At 40.7% G+C, this 19,567-nt stretch overlaps 1 protein-coding gene across 1 annotated transcript in view; it reads left to right on the top strand.

Annotated features, from left to right (window-relative positions):
- The window catches only part of LOC103186166 (protein tyrosine phosphatase non-receptor type 14), a 117,149-nt gene that overhangs the window by 83,526 nt on the left and 14,056 nt on the right, over positions 1–19,567 (top strand). The window contains exons 7-14 of the mRNA XM_007905028.2: positions 267–354; positions 4,553–4,641; positions 4,771–4,858; positions 5,768–5,850; positions 9,305–9,368; positions 10,951–11,029; positions 11,811–13,291; positions 15,927–16,073. Coding sequence (XP_007903219.1) covers positions 267–354; positions 4,553–4,641; positions 4,771–4,858; positions 5,768–5,850; positions 9,305–9,368; positions 10,951–11,029; positions 11,811–13,291; positions 15,927–16,073 — 2,119 coding nt within the window. The remainder of the gene's footprint in view (positions 1–266; positions 355–4,552; positions 4,642–4,770; positions 4,859–5,767; positions 5,851–9,304; positions 9,369–10,950; positions 11,030–11,810; positions 13,292–15,926; positions 16,074–19,567) is intronic.

Below are 19,567 nucleotides of genomic sequence, written 5' to 3'. Positions count from 1 at the left end.
CTGAGATTGGTCTGAATCATAGAGAGTATTGACAACAAAAATGGTCTAAATCTGATTGTATAAACCTGGTGTAATCCACAATGATAATGCTTTGTACTGGGAACTTCTTTACCTTGAGCTACTTTCTCAGCTTCTCTTGCAAGTCTTAAATGGGTTCCAATGGAACATTTGTTTTTGTGACTTTAAATGTATTGTTAAATGTAACCTGCCCAAATTTAGGGTGTATAAATACATTGATTTGCTCCTTTCTGCTGTTCTCTGCACAGTGGGATGCCACCTGCAAAGGCGGAGTTGCTGTACATAAAGCAAGTGGAACAGCTCGAAGGCTTTGGACAGGAAAGCTTTCCTGCTAAGGTACATCAGGATCAGTGGCGTACCACAGAAATGTACCATCTTGTAAATTAAGTTTAGAAATTCATAGATAGGAACTGAGTCAGCGTTGAAAAATAAACTCCATATTTCTCGTAAGACTTTATCCTGTTACAGACGAACTAAATTGCAGGAAAAATTAAAGCACATTGGAGATGTATTTTTTTATGGTGAGGTGGGGAATTGGCTTGGCTTCCTGTTGTGTATGACATTCTCTTGTTTTTCATGGAGAAGTTTGATTTTAGTTTTGAAATGACAAGCTTTAACAATAATCTATGATTTGTGTGACAGTCTGGCTCAGTTGGTAGCACTCTCGCCTTTGAGTCAGAGGTTATGGGTTCAAGCCCCACGTCAGGACTTGGAACTCGTGTAGTCTATTCTAACACATTCCACTCCACATGTGATGTGAGCCCAGATAATGGATGCTGTGAGTGGAGGGTAATTTCATAGCAGAGCCTGGTCCTGATTTATCCCGATGTTCACACACACACACACACACACACACACACTTTCCAGCAGGGTTCACTACATAGGAGCAAGAGCCCAGGTTGACTTCTCTCTTCCGTGGCCCAAGGCCAGTTGTATATAACCCGTCTGAGTTCAGCTTGCAGCACCTTCCTGTAAACTACATTGAGCTTCCAGTGCGAGTGACAGAACCTGACACGGGGATACTCACTCTCTGTATGTGCAGCGCCAGGAAGTGATGTCAGTGGCCACCCGGTGGCCTTGAAGTCAACCATTTTTCACGCACCAACCATCTGACTGTGCACATGAGTAGTGAATTAGATTCTGGGCTCCATTCACGCGAAAAACACTCTTCTGTTATAACAAGGTGCATTATAGTAGGGCTCTATTGTATTTGGAAGTTGACTTGGCCGCTTCTCAGTTGACATTTAAAGTCTTAGCATCTATTTTAAGCAAAGAATAAATGTATTTCTTAATAAAGTATGATAACAGCAGTACAATACTCACTTTAGACTTGGACTATCACGAAAACACAACTTGGTGTTATTGTTTAGCTTGTTACAGCAATTGTTGTTAAAATAACAGAACTGGGGGGAGGGGGGACATTGAACATTGGTTACTGTGCTCCAGACAGCGCTTAAGCAAGCAGGCTGTTCTGGTGAGCTCACACATTGTATAGTCTGCATACTTTAGTTGTAGACACAGCATTGCTGCAAGGATCCATAAACAGCTTTGCCCAGTTAACATATCCATTTCAGATTTTTTTCTGTAGTTTTCCAACTTTTTAACACTTAAACTGCATTTTTTAAATTTTAAAAAGTGTTATAATATTCCTAAAAGGTTGTAGTTTTTTTTAAAGATCTAAGCCCTCGCTTACAAACATCACCACCCAAATAGCTAGCCTCATATGGTTGACGTGCGTGTGTACTTTTTAAAAACTGCGAAACTCCACACTTTCTTTTGAGTGATGTGTGTGTGTGTGTGGTGGGGGTGGGGGGGCGAGGGGAGGGGGGAAGAGGGGGTGGAGGGATGAATTGATTTAAATTTTGAAGTCACAGGTTTTAAAAGTAATCTATGCTTTGTGTGTCAGTCTCACTCTCACCTTTGGGCAAGAAGGTTGTGGATTGTAGCCACATGTCGCGCGTATAGTTTATTTTGACGCTTGGTTGCGGTGTTTGGGGTTTGCTGCATTGTTTGAGGTGCCCGTTCAGATGGACGTTAAAGATTCAATGGCTCTATCTGAAAAGAGGAGGAAGTTTCTCCCACTGTCTTAGCCAGCAATCCCCCAAATAAAATTGGTCATTCACTTCATGGCTGTTTGTTGCACATTGTCTTGCGGAAATTGGCTGCCACGTTAGTCCACAAAGGTTACAGTCACTCCACTTTACATTATATCCTGTGAAGCACTTTGGGACGTCCTCCCAATGCGGAAGGTACTATATTAAATTGAAGGATTATTATTATCCCAGGGCCTCCATGATCCAAAGATCCCACGATATTATGTGGAAAGAGATACCAGCTTCTCCTGGTCTCCTAACCAACAAACCTCCAGATAAATTGGTAATTTGTGTCGTGGTTGTTTTGTGATGCCTTGCTGCGCACAAAAATACCTGCCACGTTTGCCTACGAAAACAGCCATTACATTCCACAGCAATTCCTGTGAAGTTCCTTGCAGTCTTTCAAAGTGACAAGGCACTATAAAAAATCACATTTATTCTTTCTGCATTTTATTTGTGGGTTAATTGAGTAGGCCAGTTTGTGCCATGTGGAAGAGAGCCCAACTTATAGTCCAGCTCTGAGAGCTGAATTTGAGGAGCTGAGGCATTTGCATGTGAAGGATATCAGTTAAACATGTAAACTCTTCCTCTCTTCACGCAGCTCGCTCACATATGTTTTCATTGTCAAATTAAGCTCTCCCACCCACCCCAACATGGAATCAAATTCATGTAAAATTACCCAAGCTCTGTTGTTTTAAACACCTTTAAGAGCTTTTAAATATTTCAGATTCTTGGCTCTTCCTCCCCCTGCCTGACTTGTTCCAGGCTGAAACACTGCCATCCACAAAGTGCAACTACAATAGAATACCACGCCTGCCGTGGGCAGCTTCAGACCTAACTATTTTGTCAAAGTTGTGGAAGGCCAGTTGACACTGTGCTATCCACTCTGCTCTAGACTGGATTTTAACTGGTTCGCCCTCATTTACTATTTAATAATCATTATTAGCCATAATAATTCTTGTACTTGATGGGGTGCCTACAATATTGAAATGTACAGTAATAAACGTAAAGAATAGTGATTGTGCACTTGTAGGCAATTGAGGCAGTGAATTTGCACACAGAAATGCTCAACAGATAGCCAGGAGGTGATTGATCAATTTATCTGGAAGATTGTTGGCCAGGACACTCGAGAAACTCCCTTTTCTTTTTCAATACTGCCAAGGTTCCTTATAATGTCCTCTTGAACAAGCAGATGGGACGTTGGCTTCACATCTCAACTGAAGGACAATGTTCTGATAATGCAGAGCTTCCCCCAACGTGGCACAGTTTTATCAACGGTGTGGTTGCACCTCACACTTTTCAGTCTAAAAATGTGCTGTTTGGAATTGTTTAGCAAAGATCACCATTTTTCAGGTGATATGTTAAATGTTTATGTAGAATCCTAATGGTTGTAAAATTTGATCTGGTCATTCCTTTGGTGCTCCCCAAGCAAGACATGGATGATATGGGATCCCAGGCTTCCAAACTTGTATGCGCAGTACAAATATTTATCCATTTAGTTGTGTGTGTTTAGCGAAATTGCCTTTGATGTTTTATTTCAAGGAAGCCGTTTTCCGCTAACTTTGTCTAAAATCTGCAGAGTTTAAATGTGCGTTACTTTAATCCTCGAGGTCACACCTTTTAAAAAATATTTTTTAAAAACAAGGGAAAAAATGCACAAATGCTGTACTATGAGCATAGCTGACTTTGAGAAAGATCCTTTTTTTAATATCAGCACTGTCGCCTACCTTTGGAGAAATCACTCCCATTGTGATTGAAAGATTAAGCGCCAGTGCTTAAGTAATTTCAAAAAGTTAAGTACTTCTTTTCAAGAGTTAAGTGCCTCCCAGCAGCCTTTCCATTAGGAATTTTGAAAAGTTAAGTGCTACTGCTCAGGTATTAGCCACAAGTTTCATGAATGACGTTCAAGCTGCTCTGCCCCACAGTAGCTGTTTGCAACAATCATCATTTTCAACAGTCCTTAGCCATTGATAATTATATTACGAAAATGACTGTCAAATTCATGCCGTTAATATCTAAATGTATTATTCCAACGTTCAGCTAATAAACGCAGTGCTGTTGAGCTTACCGACTGCTGTGATGGCTGCTCTGTTGCATTTATTCTTTAATAAAAGAGTCTGCCCTAGTTTTACAAAAAGCCACACAAATCCCAGTATTTTGCAGGTTATTCCAAGTAAACGAAATGCAGCGGATGGTTACCAAACGTTAAAAATACATTCCACATTACTTGATTATGATTTCTTCAGAAAAAATGACGATTTCAAAAGGACGAGTGCAATAATGGAGGATTTTTTTTCAATTCTAATAGCAGTTTTTCAGAGGACAGATTCTCGAGTGGGGAAGGTTAGATGTACGGTTGGTGTAACCTCTTACCTGTTGACATTTGCATAGGGCAATTCTAAATTTCTCTGTAAATTTTAAAGTTTATTCTCTTTCAACAGGATAATCTCGGAAGTGATGTTTTTATTGGTGTTTCCTTTGTGGGAATCTTTGTAAAGCATAGGGATGGACGGCCAACTGTAACATTCAGGTATATGTCAAAGACTTGCTTTTGTCCATTGTCCATTGCGAAAGTCCATTATCTTTTTCTACGAGAGTGCGTTCTCTTCTCACTTTCTTTGCTTCTCACCTCGTCGTATTCTACCTTTTAAACCTACAGGTGGAACGACGTTGGAAATATCACACACAATAAGTCTTCGATTAATGCAGAGTTAACAAACAAAGAAGAAACCGTTCCTTTTCACACTGTAAGTACGAAAAGTACAACTAAAACATGTCAGCCTGGCTCAGATCTTAGCTCTCTCGCCTTGGCTCAGAAGGTTATGGATTTGAACTCCGCGTCGGGACTTTGAGCTCACAGTCAAGACTGATACTCTTGGTGCTGGGGAATGCTGTATCGTTGGAGATTCCTTCCTTTGGATGAGATGTTAAACCGATGTCCCATCTGCCGATCAGGTGGACTTTAAAAAAAATACAAAATACTGCAGATGCTGGAAATCTGAAAACAGAAACAGACGTCACTGGGAAATCTCAGCAGGTCAGGCAGCATCTATAGAGAAAGGAAAGTGAGTCAGTGTTTCGGGTCCATGACCCTTTGTCAGAACGGCGAAGGGTTTCGTTCTAACGAAGGGTCGTGGACCCGAAACACTGACTCACTTTCCTTTCTCCATAGGTGCTGCCTGACCTGCTGAGTATTCCCAGCCACTTCTGTTTTTGTTTTTAGGTGGACTTCAGAGATCTCATGACACTATTTGGAAAGCGAGAAGGAAGTTTCTCCCAGTATGTCGATCAGCTATCTTCCAGATAAAATTAATCATTTACTCTATGGCTCTTTGTGGGACATTGCCATGTTCAAATTGGCCTTCAAATACAAGAAAAACAAATTTGTAATGTATTGTACATTTGTACAGCGCCTTTCAGGAGGACATCCCAAATAGAGTTAAATACACTACAGTTATTTCAATAAATGAAGTACTTTGACACATTTTTATGATATAAGATATTAATTGAAAGTATAATTATTTTGGGCTAAAATTTGGATAGCGGTAAGAATTCATTAACCTTAAGTGACAGCATTCTTTGACTTTTTCTTGATACAAAATGCTGCTAGTTGTAGACATTTCTAACGATTATATATTCTCCATTTCTACACCCAGGATGACATGGAAATGGCAAAATATATCTCCAGATTGTTCACTGCAAGACATAAATTTTATAAACAGAATAAAATCGGCACTGAGTGAGTATTCTGAAGCTGTTGCTTTTATAGGCACTTTATTTCAATAGCAGTTGAGGTCAGGGCATTGGATTATTTTAAGAAACCACTTGATGCTACGATGGGCTGTAAGGGGTATTCTGGAAAGATGTGATCAAATAGTCAAAACTGAACTGCTCTGTGATCTGCAACTATCTTCTACGTGACTTGACACCTGTGGGTGCTGTTTGTTAGCATTCACAACTGCAACCCCAGCTCACCATTTAACTGAATATTGTTAAAATGACACAATTGCTGAATTTGGAGCCAATTGCTTCATCTTCCTCCCACTATCCAGCTCAATAAACCCTCCAGCCTAGAACTTTGTACTAAAAGTGCAGAGGCATTTACAACAACTTGCATTTACTTGGTGCCTTTCATGCAGATAGCGTCCTGTAGCGCTTAACAGTGCCAGAACGTGAGAATGAATTGGGGAGAGAGGGGAGGTGACTATAGCTAGGGCTAAGAGGAAAGTCTTCATATGCGATTTGAAGCTGGGCAAGGAGCACGGTGGAGGGATTGAGGTAGAGAGTTCCAGAGTTTCGGGGCACAGTGGCTGAAAACGTAACTGCCGATAGTGGAGCGGAGGGGACGAGGGAGGTGCAATGGGCTGGAGTCAGCTGAGCAAGGGGGTGGGTAGTGGAGCAAGGTGTAAGCAGGTCGGAGAGGTGGAGAGGACCTGGGTGAGAGCTTATTTAGACTCCATACCAATAGTGAGTATCTGTGTCTGTGTGTGTCTCAGTAAGAACCCACATGGGGCACATTTAATCAGAAAGTATTTTTACTTTTAGTTCTGAATCTAACGCTCAATACACTGTTAAGAAGAAATTTCCCTTTCTCCCTGGCTATATGTAAGCATTCCTTCCACATTCCTAACTCCCCCTTTGTTTAACTGGTCTTTTTGTGATCATTCCTAACACCTCTAACAGCACGCTTTCTTTGAGGCTTGGCTATTCATAGACAAATCCTGAAAGTTTATTATAATAATAATAATCCTTGCATTGGATATAGCACCTTATCAGGTCATTGAGATGACTCAAAGCACTTCACAGATACTATAATGTAAATTGACTGTATATTTTGTGATTATTATTATTGTTCTTATTGTCTCTGTCTGATTGTGATTTTTAATGCCATTTGGAGAGCAGTTTATGTTTTCAGATATGTCTCTGGTAGGTGCAGTCTGCTTTTGCTATTTTACCTCTTATACGGTTTTGGTTTAGCATTGAAACCCTGTTATCCCCTAGATCAAACAACTCGCTATTCTCCAGGGACATTTCACCAAACACCTCTGATTTTCAGTTCATACTGCTAGCACATTTATAACATTAAAAGATTTACAAATTAAATTTATAACTATCTACACTAGCGCCTCCTGGTACCTGGGACAAGGACCACTTCTGACAGTTTAAAGCACATCTGTAGTTCATCAGTCATTGAAGGAAGTGATTCATTGTAAATAAATATTGTTGGAGATGCAAGCTCAATCAGCAGCTGTTTTCAATGGAATGACTTGTGGAAATTTGCAAATGTGTGGGATATACTTATATTCAAGTGCCAGAAGTGGTTGTGGTTAAATCAGATGTTAACATGTTATCCCTCATTTCCCGCCCTGCTCTTTAGGAAAATCCAGAGTTTTTTTTAAAAACAATATTTATACATGCATCCATTTTATATTTTCTTTCTATTTTCGACTCCATCTTGCAGTCTTTCCTTCACCTCATTCAAGGTCCATCTCAAGACTTACTTCTTTGACTGCGCTTTCGGTCATCTTTCTTCCCCAGTTCAAGTGCGAAGACATTATTGTTAAGCACCTTGGGACGTCCTCCTGAAGTGAAATACATTATACAAATATGAATTTGTATTGTATACACTCTTTATCTTGAAATCCCCTTTTTACAATTGATGGATATAATTAAGGTTTTGGTGAAGTTTTTGCTTAAAGAACTTACCAATTTTCACTTGGTAATTTCCCCCACTTTTTGAGCTGTTTCTTGTCAGTTCTGCTCCCCACAGATAGCACTGCCAAGAGTAATTCAAACATGTTCACTCTTGAAAATCTCAAAAGCAAATGTCAATCAAACTGGTCTCCTAGACTTTTATTCCTGATGTTGCGATATATCTGGGCAATATTTTACAACTCTAGTGTAACACAAGTTAACATGGTTAGGTTACATACACCATCAGACCGTTTTGTGAATCTAGCCCTGCATGTTAACAGCTTATGTTTGTGTCTTTATTGATATGAGTGATGGTGAATAAAGGCAATAACAAAATGATGGCCCTTCCTTGGGATACTGAGTCTCGTTTGCTATTTCTTAATCTGATCACCTTTCAACAATGGAAGCGTAGTGAAAATATAATTCTCTAATGAAAAATAACGAGCATTTCTTTCTGAAGAATTTAGATGTATGTGATCCTAAAAATAGACAAGATTTGTATTTGTCACTGTTTAAAAAAGATTTTATTCACAATGTTGCATACATAGATTCTTTAGATCTCCTTTCCAGCAATAACTACAAAGTTTATCACGAGGAAATGACTTGTGAGTGGTGTTGATTTGAAAAATGGTTGTTTTTGCCTGAAGAGGATGTGTTGTTGATTAAAAATGTGTTACTGTTTTGCACTGAGACAACAACAATATACTGATGCATGGTTCTCTGCACATAAGTGTATTTAATGCATTAGCTGCTTTGTCGGGTTTTAATGGTTGCATGACAAAGTTGCTTGTTTGGGAACTTTTGTATGAATGTCCTGAAAAGAGATGGATGAATTATGTTGAGCATATTTCTTGAGCATGCAGTCTGGGGCCTGATATTTCTCGTGGTCTTGGATACGAGACTATTTCCTTCAAAAGTTAAGATTGTTTAGACTTTTGGAAAGTTCTTAAATTTAACCATAACATAGAAACTGTTTCTTCCTACAAATCCTTTAGGTTGTTCTGTAAAATCGACTTCCAAATTATTGGTCTTAATGTTAAGACCATGAGATATTTCAGGCCTCGGAACATATCGGTGAAGAAAGACTCTTTTTCTCCAGATCTAGAATGTGTAGCTTTGGGCTCTGAAATTTAGTAGAGAAGAACCTGGTTATAATGTGCTTTGTTATAATATGGCTTCTCTTGTTGGGATGTGGACCCTGATAGTTACTTACCCCAAAAATCCACAGATCGGCTCATTACAAATCATGATGTCTCACGGCCAGACAGGGAAGCACTGATTGGTGATTGTGCCCTGATTCAAGGCTGGTTGGAATTTGATCCCCAAGTTGGATCGGGCACTACTGTAGTATTTTTAAAAAAAAAAAAGTCTTGTGTTCTCACAGGCAGATCAATTATACAAGCTACATTCCATCTCTGTTAAAAGATGTCCAGCATTGCAGTTGCTTATTTGGTTGAGTGTCCATCGAACATCTAATCTTTAACTGTATTTTCTGACAGACCAATGCAGTCATGCTCCCCAACACCGATCAGAAGACGACCCACATGGAGCAGATCATCTCTGGTATGCGTATGTGATCAGCAGGGCTTTAGGCATTGCACAGCACAATTATACAGAAGCAAAGCGTTTAATTAAAGCATTGACACCAGCAACTTTAGAGCAACCTAAATTGACGTATACTTCTATTGTTAATTGTTGGAAAACGCTTAACACCTTGTTGTGTTTAATCCTAATTAAAAATGCAACTTGCTGATGCTTCTTAGCGTTAGTCTGAGACAACGTGAGTACTACCAAATTACAGATAATATGTTCTTGCATCTATTGTCCTGTAGCTGGAGATGTCTGCAAGTTGTTTCCTTGCATAGAATGAAATGATAAAGCAGTATACAAATAGAAATTTCGCTAATCATATGCAACAGACTGGGTTTTATGTATCGCCTCGCCCCTCTGCCCATTTTTGGTTGGATTTTCAGTTATTTTCTTTAACTGGAGAACAAAGGTGGTATTCAGGTTTCAAACAAAACCGTTTTAATTCATAATCCTCACCAGCTCATGGGAAACTGGCATTAACAGTATAACAGTGGAGCACCTAATGAAATACTCTGCACAAGAACATTTCCATATTTGGAACAATTAACAAAATAACAAATTATATCTGTATAGCGCCTTTCACATCAGGAGGATGTCCCAAGCGCTGTCAAAGAGGAGGGTCTTGAGATGGATCTTGAAGGAGGCGAGGGAGGGGTCGAGGTGGAGGGACTGTGGAATGCAGTTCCAGAGGGTGCAGCACACAACATTTAGCATAAAAATGCCCTGATGTCTGAATAGCCTTACTGTTGTATTAATTTTCAGTGTGATGGTGAATGAACCTGTGAGCATTGCCTTGATATCTTGGTCTAAAAAGTATTATTTAGTTGGAATTTAGCATCTTGGTTATTCCTCTAAAATCTCATGAGCCAAAATATACAGAATTTGTCATCTCACAGAAACCCAATTCTCTCAGATAGTCTTAAGATTTTAAAAAAAGTTCTGATAGTGTGATATTAATAGAATTACTGTTTAATAAAATACACTATTTAAATTCTCACATAGTGTTCTACCTTCATTAATTCTTTTAAAAGGGAATTAGATACTTGAAAAAGGAGAATATTAAATGGTATGGGAGTACCGAGTAACAAGGTAACTGAGCTCATAGTCTAGGCTGACCCTCAGAGGTTCAGTCCTTTGAATGGGATGCTTAACTTGAGTTCTCGACTGACTGACCAGGGATGTTTAAAGAGAAAGAAGTTTCTCCTGACCAGCTCTGGATAAAATTTTTCATTTATTTCATAGCTGTTTGCTAGACATAACTGTGTATTTGAAGGCAAACATGGCAGCCAATTTGCACACAGCAATGTCTAGCAAACATCCATGACAAATAAATGACAAATTTTATAGCAATCCTTGCATTTGGTATCGCACCTACAATATCACAGAAACTTTGCAGCATTTTGAGACGTTTGCGATATTGTAGGTGCTATACCAAATGTAAGGATTACTATTTCAAGATCTCTTGCTTATGCACATGTAATAATATGAATGTGAGTGCTTCAATGTGCATTGTGCTGTTTAACATACTCAAATCTTTTCCATTCCTTATTTTTAGCCAAGGCAACAGTCGTTTATATTACCGCCAATGCACATCCAGTATGGAGAACATTACACTGAAACACATACATCACAAGGTATTTACCATCTACACTTAGGTAAACATTTGTGTGCCATTGACAGTGTTTTATTGAGCTTTGAAGAAACCAAATTGGTTATTGTGTTGTGTTGTACCAGTATTAGGTTAGTTTCAATCGGAAACATTGGAGGAATCTAACATTTCCCTCCACTTATTGCTATTAAACCATCAACACTTATTCCATGCAACCTCCAAGGGTGTTTTGTGTTTGATATAAAATCAGAAGCAGGCTGTTCCTCAAGATGAGTAAATTATGTCCCTCCTTAGCGCTGGTCAGATACTGGTTTGTGTTCAGGCACGGATGGCTGAATTTCGAGCTCAGAAGGGACAATGCCATTGTATATCAAGTTCAACTGGTTTGAAATGGGTTAACGAACCTCCATACCCACTGTAGCACAATTGTGGAAGAAAAGGACAAGTTAAATGAGGTCTCAGATGCAGGTGCATTGATAATCTAATGAGATTATGTAACTAATGTATCAAGCTAGCTCTTTTACCGCTCTCTGAGTCGGGAGAGTATTCTTTTTCAAACCATATGTTGAACCACATAACGTAGAACATTTCTATAATTTACTGGGACTGTTTGGGGGCATGTGCAGCAGAGAGGAAGGAGAACATTCTATTGTGGCCTGTGGCTTGTGATTATAGAAAGCTGCCCCCACTGGAGTTATTCCCTTTCATTGCAGATTGACGATTTATCCTGTAACCTTTGAACTATTGTAAGTTTAAATTGCTCTCCTATAGTAATTCAGGCTATTGCATTCTTTTGTTTCATACAGATAGTATTTACCATGGAAACGAAGAGGGCTTCTACTGCAGATCTCAGACTAGCCTAGACAGATGTCCAATGGATCTCAATTACATGAATGGAACTGTGCCAAATGGCAGTGTGTACAGTGCTCATAGCATGAACTCCTTGAATCATTCACAAAACTTCATCCAGGCATCTCCCATGTCCTCTAACCTCAGCATCCCTGGAAGTGACATCATGCGTGCAGATTACATCCCCAGCCACAGGCACAGTGCTATCATTGTGCCCTCCTATAGGCCCACACCTGACTATGAGACTGTAATGAGGCAAATGAAGCGAGGCATCATTCATATGGACGATCAAAGCCAGTCATTGAGAAACCTTAATATTGGGAACACCCATGCATACAACCAGCCGGAAGCTATGGTTTACAGCCAGCCTGAGATCAGGGAGCGGTGCCAGTACCCCTCTCACTACGGGTCAAAGCGCAGTTACAGCAAACCTGCTCCTGCTTCCACTCAACTGAATGCCAGCAATCCTGCAGCCAACAGGGCGGCAAATAGCGCAATCTCACACACTGTAAGCACACCCGAGCTTGCCAACATGCAGTTGCAGGGCAATCCCAACTACAGCACCACTCACATGCTGCGGAACCACTTTTGTAGGCCGCCCCCTCCGTACCCCCGCCCGCGGCCTGCCACCAGCACCCCGGACCTTGCCAGCCATCGCCACAAGTACGTCAGCGGCAGCAGCCCTGACCTGGTCAGCCGGAGGGTCCAGCTCTCGGTGAAGACATTCCAGGAGGACAGCTCCCCCGTGGTGCACCAGTCCCTGCAGGAGGTCAGTGAGCCTCTCACAACGGCCAAGCATCACGCGGCTGTCAACAAGCGCCACAGCCTGGAGGTGATCAGCAATATGGTGCGTGGGATGGAGGCCATGACATTGAAGAGCTTGTGTGCTTCGGTCCCCCAGCGCAGGAACACCATGCGCGATCATCGGCGTCAGGAGGAGCAGGTCCACAAGGTCCAAGAGGTTCAGCAGCAGCCGGCGTATCACCACAAGAAGACCCTGTCCGACGCGACCATGCTGATTCACAGCAGCGAGAGCGAGGAGGACGAGGACACCCCCGATTATGACGTTCAGATACCGACGTTTAACGACAACATGGACTATAGTGCCCAGCTGCAGGCAGCATTGGCAAAAATACCAAACAAGCCGCCTCCTGAATACCCAGGAAGCAAAAAGAGCATGAGCAACGGGGCCCTGAGACAGGAGCAACCTAAAATGATGCCGTATATTGCCAGGGTCAAACTGCCAACGCCAGAGCTGGATACCTTCTCTCGAAATGAACAAATAGCTCTTAATGGGCCATCGCTGGGGCCGTCCTTGTCCGAGCCTGACCTGACCAGCGTGAAAGAGCGAGTCAGAAAGGAGCCAGTCAAAGAGAGACCCGTGTCTGAACTCTTTTTTGTAGAAGACAGCATCGTGGAAAGGGAGATCCTTTTGAGGGTAAGTGTATTGTGGCTTTTTACCTCATTGGCGTGCACTTGTGAACATGGCAATCGTGTGTACTGAAGTAACATACATGCATATTTTTTTAAAAAGCAGCTAAACCTATAAGGCGATTAAAAGTGTTTTATCTTATATTAACATTTGTAGCCGAAGCATTGACTGTGTTTTGAGGATATTTGTATTTTAAAAAAACACATTTTGTTGGATAGAAACATTTCATTGAAATTGCAGCTGTGTTTGTGGAAGTATTGGGGTTTCAATGTCCGCTGACCGCTAAAATAATAAACTTTTCCACTTTGTTTATGTCATGGGGAATCCTGTTATAGAGACAGAGCAAAAGGATAGCTATTTTAATAAACAGGGAGTGTTAGCATGAAACAGTTACATTATAATTGCATTAAAAATTAGTCTAGTGTTTTATCAAACACATTCAGAAAACAATCTTACTGTGGGGTGAACCAAAGATGTAACATTAAAGTCTGCAGGTCTGTTCTCCTGATATGGAAGTTAAGTATGTAAAGTTCCAGTTAAAATTGGTTCCGTTACAACATCCAGATTTTGAAGATCTTTGGCAAGGATAGGCCAAGGAAATGCAGCATCCCTTGTGCATTTGAGGCCCAGAGAAGGTGTAAGTAACTATTGGTGTAATAGACTCTCTCGGGTTACTAGCTGAGGCTTTAGATTATTTAATATGGAATTTACACTGGAATGGGTGGACTTTTATACTGGAATGGGTGCCTTTGGTCACCTTCCTCCCCCTCCCCCTAGCTCGGCGCCGGGATCTGTCACTGTAAAGCGCTCTGAGACGCCGGACGGCGTGGAGGGCGCTATATAAATCCAAGTTGCTGCTGTTGTTGACAGGTTCACAGCTGATGCATTATTTAAAACATCACTGCTGTGTCGTACATCATACATCTTTAAGTCCCCGTTGGGCAGAAAGATGATTTCTGGTCCAATTTTAACGTTGAACAAAGCCTATTTCATGTTTTTTTAAAAAAAAATCCTCTTTGATCCCTTCTGCTTTCATTACTCCCTTAGCTGGAAACTTGGGTGAGCCCAGGGCACATATTCCTGTATGGTTATTAATACCTGCCCAGTTCCCAATATAATCACATGTTTCAGGCCAACAGGAACTCATTTCTAAAGGTATGGACGAGAGTTAATTTCCCCCGTCCGCTCACAGTAGCGAATCTACACGGTTTAGTGAGCAGATTACAGTTCAGTCACCACTTGGATTTAATTAACTGAATACTTTTTGTAGATTTTCTGCTTTTAGATTTTTTCCTCTCCTTTGACTGCACTGACGGTCCTTCAGTGTGAGAAATAGCAACTGAGACCCCACGCTTGGAGAATAGCGCAACACAGTAATGGCTGAGATTCAAAAGAATGTCATCATCATTAGCTGCTACACTTAATGACTTGGCAGAGTCCTAAAATTCTCTCTCTCATTCAAAGACTCCTTGAGTTTGTTCAACCAGTAACTGAGACAAATCGATTGGGAAAGTTGTGGATTCAATACCTGGTCTGTGCTGATTTTACTAATCACAGCTGCAGGCAGATGGCAGGGGTGGGCGTGTGAGGGGTGGGTGGGATGAAGAGAAATCAGTCCTTCAGATTAGACAGAGTTGGAGTTCCTGGTTGCTATTCAAGAACCACTGGCATCCAGCTCTTGCGGAATCTGTGGTCAGGGCAAGAATAAGTAGTCCTCAGTCAAGTAGGCAGAAGCAAGGGATGCAGCCCAGCTGCCCAGCTTCTTTCTCAGTCAGAAACCGTGGAAGAGGGGAAAATAACACCCGTTACCCATTCAAATAAGTTGGGTATTCCCATTTCTCAAAATTTGAAACAAAGTGTATTTTTTGTGGTTGGTTTTATTTCAGATTTCCAGCATCTGCAGTATTTTGCCTTCAATTTTGTTTTGTTTTTAACGCAAGGTGTTTCTCCCATCCCTCTCCTGCTTTACTCATATGTTATTGTATTTAATTTTTTCTAATTTTTCCTGTGAGTTCCTATTCTCATGTGGCCTTCCTTACCGTTGGCCTTTGTTGTTCCCGACTGCTTTATTTGAAATCCGAAGAATGCAGTGTTCCTTAAGAAGTTAACATTTCGAATCACAGACAGTTCAAGCACCATAGAAGCCCATTCCATCCACTGTGCCTGTGACACGATATGGGAATGGAGTCATGAAATATGTGCTGGGATCTCTCCAATTCTATTTTAGTTCTATTTTTCATGTTAGGTGTCGTGTCCATCCCCAAGAAAAAAAAATCCTAAAAAGAGTCTTTAAGAATTGAGCTGACTGAGCTAGATCATCAAACCAGCTAAGGCTAAGTCTGCCCAGTTTGGCATTTGTTTTGTCCCTATTCCTGCCTCATTTGTGGAGAAAATGTGGAAGCAGGATGACTTGGCAGGGAAAAGGCTGGCTTTTGGCAGTTTGTAAGTAGCTCAGTGTTGATGGGGAAACCATGCGATCGATGCTTGTATAAACTGGTCGAAATCCACAGATAAGACAAATGCATATCTCTAATCACCAACTGTGCTCCAATAGATTGCACTAGATTGCAAGCATTTCAGGAATGCCCTTCAAATTTGACATGTAATGTGATGTGTGTAACGTGTCTCTTCCTGTTAAAAGAATTTAGAGAAGCAAAAACTGGCCACGGCAGAAGCACAGAAGTTTGGGCCACTGAAATGGGCAGCACTCAACGGCCTTTCAATGACGAGAGTCCCAGTGCCCGAGGACTGCCAGGATGACACTTCAAAAATACTGATGGATGAAAGGGTAAGAAAGGACCAGTCGGAACATGTTGAGTGGAATAGGTGCTATATGCATTCATAAACCACTTGCACAATATTTCTTGTGCAACTTTGCTGATAATTAATATATTGCAAATGAAAGAAATGTGAGCTTTGCAGCTGTAAGAGCTGGGTGGATCCAGAGTTTCAATATGTGCATATTGTCCAAAGCAACAGTGAGGCACATATTAGCCTATTGGTTATAGGGCTTACTTACACTGTGCCTTTCAAAACAGTTTTGGGCTTTTTTAGGCACAGTCATTAAAAATAATCGAAAATGGGATGAAACCAAGAAGCTTTTTTTTCTCATCAATCTTTCTTTCGCCTGTGTTAAACCAGCCTATCGAATAATTGATGTGACGTAGTTGGTATTAATGTATTCCAGAATAAACATTTAATGAAATGGGTGAAAATACAAACACAGAAAGAGTGTGGGTGTTTCTAGGAAAATACGCTGAGGAGATTAATATGAAGGAATCAGTTATGTTTTATTTTTAGTTTAGTTGCCCCCGCTCTCTGTTATCAATTTTCTTTCTCTAAGGCTTCTGAAATATTTTCCCACATACAGCTCCCTGGATTGTAGCTATTATTTTTGATAAGACCAATTTGTTAGCAAATGCTGGCTAAGCTCTGGATTTACGGGTACCTCTTGTTCATTGCACTGAGCTATCTGGTGCTTTGCTGTGCAGAGATTTCAAGTATCAAATAAAGTCTAGTCCCTGCCAGTGGATTGCTGTTAAAATAAACCAATACCGGGATCTTGGACAGAAACCTTTCACAACTTAAGTGCTTTGAGACGTCCTCCCGATGTGAAAGGCGCTATATAAATGTAAATTGTATTGGATCTCTCCCAGGACTGACCACTCTTGGGGGAGATCAAAATCCAGAGAAAACCAAACAAAACAAAACACCCTTTGCCAAATTTTGGGGCTTGTTGTTTTCAACCCTGGTGGTGAAGCCGTTGACTCAGGAGTTGTTTCTGCCTACGCTTTCTTTCTTTTAAGAGATTCCTAGCTGGATATTTATCCAGCTAGGAAGCCATCTCCAAAGATGTAACGGTATTAACAGTGTGATATCAGCTGTGATCTCGAGGGCTGTAGATCAATTAACAGTTCTCCGGACCTTGTGACCATTTGTTTTGTGTCACTTGTTTACAGTCCAAGTCTGAGCATGGTTTTCCATTTATGGAGTTGGATGCTCTAGTTCTCATTGCTTGACTGGTGGTGGTGGGAGGGAGGATTGGGGCTAGTTGGAGATTGGTAACTTTCCACCAGTTCCAAATTTCCTCTGTAGCCACCCTTTTATGTATATATTTACAGACCACTTCAGTGTATTTTTTCTCTCAGTTTGTGAAAGGCAAGTAATGTCTAGCAACAAACATTCCAAAAACAAGTGAATGACTTACCTTGGATGTGCCCTGGAAATCGTTTACTTGGGTGAAATTACCAAAGCCCATTGTGTACTGAATAGCTGAGATTCTCGTTTTATCTTTATTGTGAATCCCTATGAAAACATTGGCAAATTAAACCAGTGTTCAAACAGTATCTCGTAGCCTTGAACAAATGTGTTGTTTTTAACTATCTGTTGGATATGTGTTTGCACGAGAGACATGCCAAGCCGAAGCCAAGTCAAATAAGTCCTACTTTGTTTTCCTCCTTTTTCATTCCTTTTTAGGCAGTGTTTCAGAATTGTAACTAGTCGGATCTTTATGCTACGGAACGAATATGTGTCAGCCTATCTGCGGAAAGAATCTCTATATTTTTCTGCCCATCGCCATTCTGGGCTCTCTTGCATTCTCAAATGGAATACATCCAAACCATTCATTTACTGGAGGAAAATAACTGTATTGATAACTACCTCCAATTTCAAAGCACACTGACACGGCTTAGCTCGGCTTTCCTACAGACACAAAGGTTCTGCAGACTATTCTGATGGCAATTGAGTGAGCCTTTTGTTGCTTTAAAGGCTGAGCTGAGTATGTCGACTACGAGATTGTTGCTAGCTGCAGCCAAGCTATTCCAAAGTATTTTGTTGGTCAGTTTCTGATGTTGAACCTTGCAGTGCAGAACGACAGAAATGCACAAATCTATAAAGGACCCTTTCATTGAGCTTCTGCGACAAAACAAAATGTGACCATGCACTTCCTCAGAATGCCAAATGATTGACTGTAGTTCAACCACGCAGAGCATTTTAAACATTTTCTCTAACGTGGAGACCAGGAGCCTCCAGACCCTTCAATGCTGGACATACCAATAGCACAATTAAATAATGGATATTTTATTATTCTTATTTATTGAAGTAAATTGTAGGGCTCAATCTGTCATCCCAGCAAAGATCACCTGGCTGCACAGATTGAGAATTGAACTCAAGACTTTTAGGACTAAATAACTTTCTGCTTTGCAATGAGGGGTATTATTACGTTACTGTTTTTTTTAAATGTAGCAAGATGTAATAATGATATTCCTTGCATTTAATATTGCATCTCACCACACCAATGAGACATCTCAAAGCACATTAACAGTATTTCACTGTGAAGTGTAGTGACTGTGTTTTGTATACTTAACACAGCAGCCAATTTACGCATAGCAATGACTTACAAACAGACACAAAGCAAATGACCAATTTTATCTGGGGAATTGTTTGCCAGAACAAAGGGAAAATGATTGAGGGAAAACCTCCCTTCTCATTTTGAATAGTGCCCATGGGATCTTTAACTTCTATCTAAATTTGGTTTAATGTTTCAGCTGAAGGATAGAGGTGATTAAGGATTGAAAATAAATAGAATTAACAGACTTCGGATGAGTGCCAGTGTTTGTGCGTGTTAATAACCAAGCTAGTAAATACTTTATTGTGTTAAATAAGCTATTGGAAATTCTAAGAAATGCCCGGAAACTGACAAAACAATACAAATGTAATGCAGAGTTGAGTCCCATCTATTACCAACCAAAAAGATTGTGTTCTGGCGACACCTTGAGGGATGCAGCATAAATTGCAACTTGGGTTTAAATAAACAATTTTGATTGTATAAAACAGCCAAAAGATTCTGCTTATTGTTAATAATCCTTCCAGTTGGTATAGCTCGTTTCTCGTCGAGAGAACGTCTTAAAGGACTTCACAGCACATACTGCTAAGTGTAGTGACTGTGTGTTTTGTGGGTGAAACGTATACTGGAGAACGGTAAAGCTCAACAGAAAACTCTGGAAACATGTAGCACGCCAAGGAGCATCTGAGAGAGAAAGATAGGTCAGGTCAGAAATACACACACTAAACCCCTCCAAAATATTTTGTGTGTACCACACTCTGTTGCAAATGGTGCCAGTCGAGTGTGGTCTTCCCCTTCCATTACCTACTGATCTTCTCGACCACATCACTCCCACCCTCGCCCTCGCTCGCCTCCACTGTCTTCCCATCCCCCAGAGGATCGAATTCAAGATCCTCATCCTCACCTACAAGGCCATTCACGGCCTCGCTCCCTCCTAC

This window comes from Callorhinchus milii, unplaced genomic scaffold (assembly GCF_018977255.1).
Source record: "Callorhinchus milii isolate IMCB2004 unplaced genomic scaffold, IMCB_Cmil_1.0 Scaffold3, whole genome shotgun sequence".
Taxonomy (NCBI): Eukaryota; Metazoa; Chordata; class Chondrichthyes; order Chimaeriformes; family Callorhinchidae; genus Callorhinchus; species Callorhinchus milii.
Note: the sequence above shows the minus strand (reverse complement) of the source record. Positions and strands in the feature narration are given on the sequence as shown.